The sequence below is a fragment of the Galeopterus variegatus genome, unplaced genomic scaffold (genome assembly GCF_000696425.1).
Source record: "Galeopterus variegatus unplaced genomic scaffold, G_variegatus-3.0.2 Scaffold960, whole genome shotgun sequence".
Lineage (NCBI taxonomy): Eukaryota > Metazoa > Chordata > Mammalia > Dermoptera > Cynocephalidae > Galeopterus > Galeopterus variegatus.
The window spans coordinates 141,862-145,648 of NW_007727071.1; the positions used below are offsets into that span (position 1 = coordinate 141,862).

Below are 3,787 nucleotides of genomic sequence, written 5' to 3' on the forward strand. Positions count from 1 at the left end.
TGCGATCCGTTGCCGGACACGGAAAAAAAAAAAAAAAAAAAAAAAAAAAAAGAATGATTGTGAAGACAAAAGACTGTGACGTGCCATTCTCCCGTGTCATGTCCAGCATGCTTATTTTCCCACAAAGGACTCCAAGACTTGACCTAGGTGCCCATCAAGCACCTGGTGTTAGTGACAGTGAAGACAAGGCTATCTTACACACAGGAGGGCCCCAGGTGTGTCACTGGTGATTCACCCCCATTTCAAAGGGGAGGGACAGAAGCTCACAGAGGGTAAGTGGCTTGCCCACGACTATAGAACTGAGAGTGACCTGCTAAGGGCTGAACCCCAGGGCCCTCTGATGGCTCCAGGCTGGTATCAGGCAAAGAAACGAAGGGATGTCTGCTGCTTTAGGATGCCCAGCATGCGGTCCCTCTGGAGAGCCACCCTCCCTCACTCTCCGCACCTGTTTGCCAAGTGGATGACCCCACCCCCAGGCTCCAGGGAGAACAAAGGACTGAAGCGTGGCCAGTGGCAGCCTGCAGCCCCTGACAGAGCCAGTCGAAGGCCACTGAGAAGAAGAGGCTCACTGTCCAGTGGGCTACAGAACAGAGACTGTAAGGGTCGGCTTGCCCTTCCCACCCCATGTCTGAGAAAGAAAAACGATCACAGGACCTGGCAAAACCCAGGGCAAAGGATAAGAGAGCACCCCCGTGACTGAGCCAAGTGCTGACGGTCACGGCGGGAGGATGAGCTCACTGGAGGAGCGTGCCCGAAGCTTCCAGCTGAGGAATCACCTGCAGCCGCCCCATGGGAGCGAGCGGAGCCAATGAGAGACCTGCGCTCACCTGAGCCCGACCATGGGGGCACGACACCAGCAAACCTCAACCACCATGTCTGTCCTTCTGTGGTATTTGTCCTAAGCCATCTCCCTAGACCTCAACTCACAAAAAACAGCACTTGGATTCAGCTTTGCTCTTTCATCCATTTAGCAAACGTTTATTGAGGGCCTGTGCTGGGCCAGGCGCTGTGAAATGCGCTTTAAATGGCCTTGTTTTTCATCGAGACCAAGAGGCAGAAAGGAACAGGGCCGGTGGAGGGGTGAGAAGCAGGCAGCGAAGACAGGGCGCTGGTCAAGGCTGGGTCAGGAGGCGCCCACCCTCAGGTGTCTGGTCCCGCACAGGGGCCTAGGACCTGGGCTGCTCCTCCCGACTTGACACCTACTATCCGCTCTTAGGGTGCTTTCTACATCGCATTCCTGGGAAGAAGGCTTTCAAGTTTGACTGGGAGTTAGAAGAGGCAAAAAGAGGAGAGGGCCCCAGAGCGAGCCCCAGGATGACAGGAGCTGGAGGCAGCGCTCCCAGACCACTCAGGACAGGCACCGTGAGCTTCCCAAGCTCCCACTTATCTTTTGAATCCTGAACTGGAAGAAGCTAGAGTAAAACCCACAGTCTTTAAGCTCCGAGCTCCTCAGTACTTTGTCAGTTCTGCCTTCCAAGGCTGACAGCAAAGGGCCCACTAGGCTGGTCTTCGGGGCAGCGGGAAGGAGTCAGGAGGTGGCATCCCACACACTCTCCCAAACCCAGAAGCAGGGAGGGGGACCCAGGGACACAGAAGGCAAAGACAGCCAAGGGGGCTGGCCAGCGGACCACCCACTCTGCCTCAGACCAGCAGGAACCAGCTCTCCCACCAGCATCCATGCAGCCCGCGGGCCTGAGGGCTCCCCTTGGAGGGAGCCTTGGGGAAGGGGTCCTCAAGGATCAGCCAGGGGCTCCGGCAGCTTCTGCCTAGACAAAGCAGCAACAGCCTCAGCAGCACCAGCCCCCGCTCAGCCCCTCTCCCCATGCCAGCTACCCCCATGTCCCCACCCTGGGTAGGGGGTGGGAGAGGAGGACAGAGAGGCAGGGAAGGGACGTGGAAGAGGCAAGAGGGCAGACAGAGGTGTAGAGAGATGGTGTGACTTCCATCTATCTTCTCAATGCACTTTAAATCACACACAAGAATCTGTGTTTGAGGGACTCCAAGGTGGTGCCGAGAGACAGAAACGTTTCTGAGGCAGATGAAAGGAAATCAGCAGCAAGCCCCAAAAAGAACAGGAGCCAGTGTACTCAGAGCCCCAAAAGGAAGCAAGAAGGGGCAGCTCTAGGAGAAATGGTGCCAGCCACATGGGGCGACCACACGGCCACAGAGAGGTCAGGAGTGGAGGTGTGGGGTGGTAGACACAGGGCCACCAAGAAGCCAGATGGCTGGGGGAGCACAGTGCAGTGGACCCTAAAACTACCCCTCATAGTAGAGGGAGTTTGGGTCAGGAGTGAGAGCCCACAGGAACCCCCCAGGCAGGGAGCCTCCAGGAGGGCCACGGAGGTGCTCACACCCACCCCGGGTCAGCACCAGCAGGGACACGGAGAGCAGCCACCCTGATGTTTCAGATGCCCAGAGCAATACCAGATACAGATCAACAGGTGGACGACTGGGGGCGAGGGTGGAAAGGGACGCGCCACACACAGGTGAGGGATGGACGAGAGGAAGAACAGAGGAGGGACCGCGGACATGGGACGGGACCCTCCCGCACTGCCCTGCTCACCGAGCTGCTGCGATGGGTGACTTCTTGGCAGGGTCCAGCAGGCCGCCCAGGCCGCCAACCGGTTCCTCCCCCAGGGAGCGCGTGTCTTTGTTCAGCTGCTGCAGGCGGGAGCTGAGCTCACTGATCACAGTTGGTTTGTCGTCTTCAGGCCCAGGGAGCCCCCGGCTCTCCACGGGGTCCCCCCATAGCTTGGACCTTCTCTGGAAGAGGTAGCGAGGGCGGGCAGGCCCGGCGGCAGAGGCCAGCCCGGCAGAGGCGGCGTGGTGCTGCTGGGCCATGAGCTCGCTGTCCGAGGACTGTTTCAGCAGCGGGTCCCTGAAGGTCACCGGCCCCTTCCCCAGCGGGGACTTGAGCTTGGGCTTGGGAGGCACTGGTGGCTTCTCGAGTAGAAAAGTGTGTCCATCGGCGAAGGAGGTGTGGGTGTCGGTGAGCTCCCCACTCTCCGAGCTCAACGTGGACATGCTGGACACCGTGGAGATGGTGCTCGTGGTCTCCAGGTGGGGGTCACTGGAGCTGCGTGTGTCAGCCTCCTCCACCCCGGAGTCAGCTGCAGACTCAGGGGCAGGGGGTGGCTCAGTGCCGGGCTTCCCTGAGGCCGGGCTGGGCACCGTGGTGGGTGAGGGGCCCGGGCCGGGGAGTGGGGTGGCCACCAGGATCCCATTGGCAAACTCTTCAGGGGGTGGCACCAGCCCAATGCGGGCCAGCTCCTCCCTGGTCTCCTCATCACTGGAGGACAGCTGGGCGGGCGGCAGGTTCACAGCAAACACCAGCTCCGGCTCCTCCTCCGAGCTGCCCTGGCCTGGTCCTGGCTCTGCTGGGGAGCTGCCGGGGGGCTGGGCCCGGGGGCTGGGCAGCGGCTCTGCCCCCGCCGCGGACTGCACAGTGGCCGGGGCCAGCTCCGGGGTGCCTGCGCGCTGCTCCTCCACCGCCAGCCTGCCGGGCTCCTGCCCGTTGCTGGTGGCGTGCACGACAATAAGGCCCGCTGGCCGCTGCAGGGACGTGTCCAGGACACTGAGGATCATGGACTTCTTGTCTTCAGGGGCCTTCCGCTCCTCTCGGGGCGCCTTCTCCGTCTCCCGGCGAGCGGGCACGGGAATCCAGGCCGGGCTCCGAGGGGAGAAGGCTGGGGAGGCCAGGGGCCCTCGCTCCGCCTCCCGGGCCTGCACGTCCACGAACAGGGGTCCAGGGCGGTCGGCGTCAGGGCTGTGCACGGGCGTGGCGGAG

General features: G+C 61.5%; 1 protein-coding gene across 1 annotated transcript in view; it reads right to left on the reverse strand.

Annotated features, from left to right (window-relative positions):
• SHANK3 (SH3 and multiple ankyrin repeat domains 3) overlaps positions 1-3,787 on the reverse strand; it is a 50,127-nt gene that overhangs the window by 8,398 nt on the left and 37,942 nt on the right. The window contains 1 exon segment of the mRNA XM_008573759.1: positions 2,564-3,779. Within this exon segment, the coding sequence (XP_008571981.1) occupies positions 2,564-3,779 (1,216 nt within the window).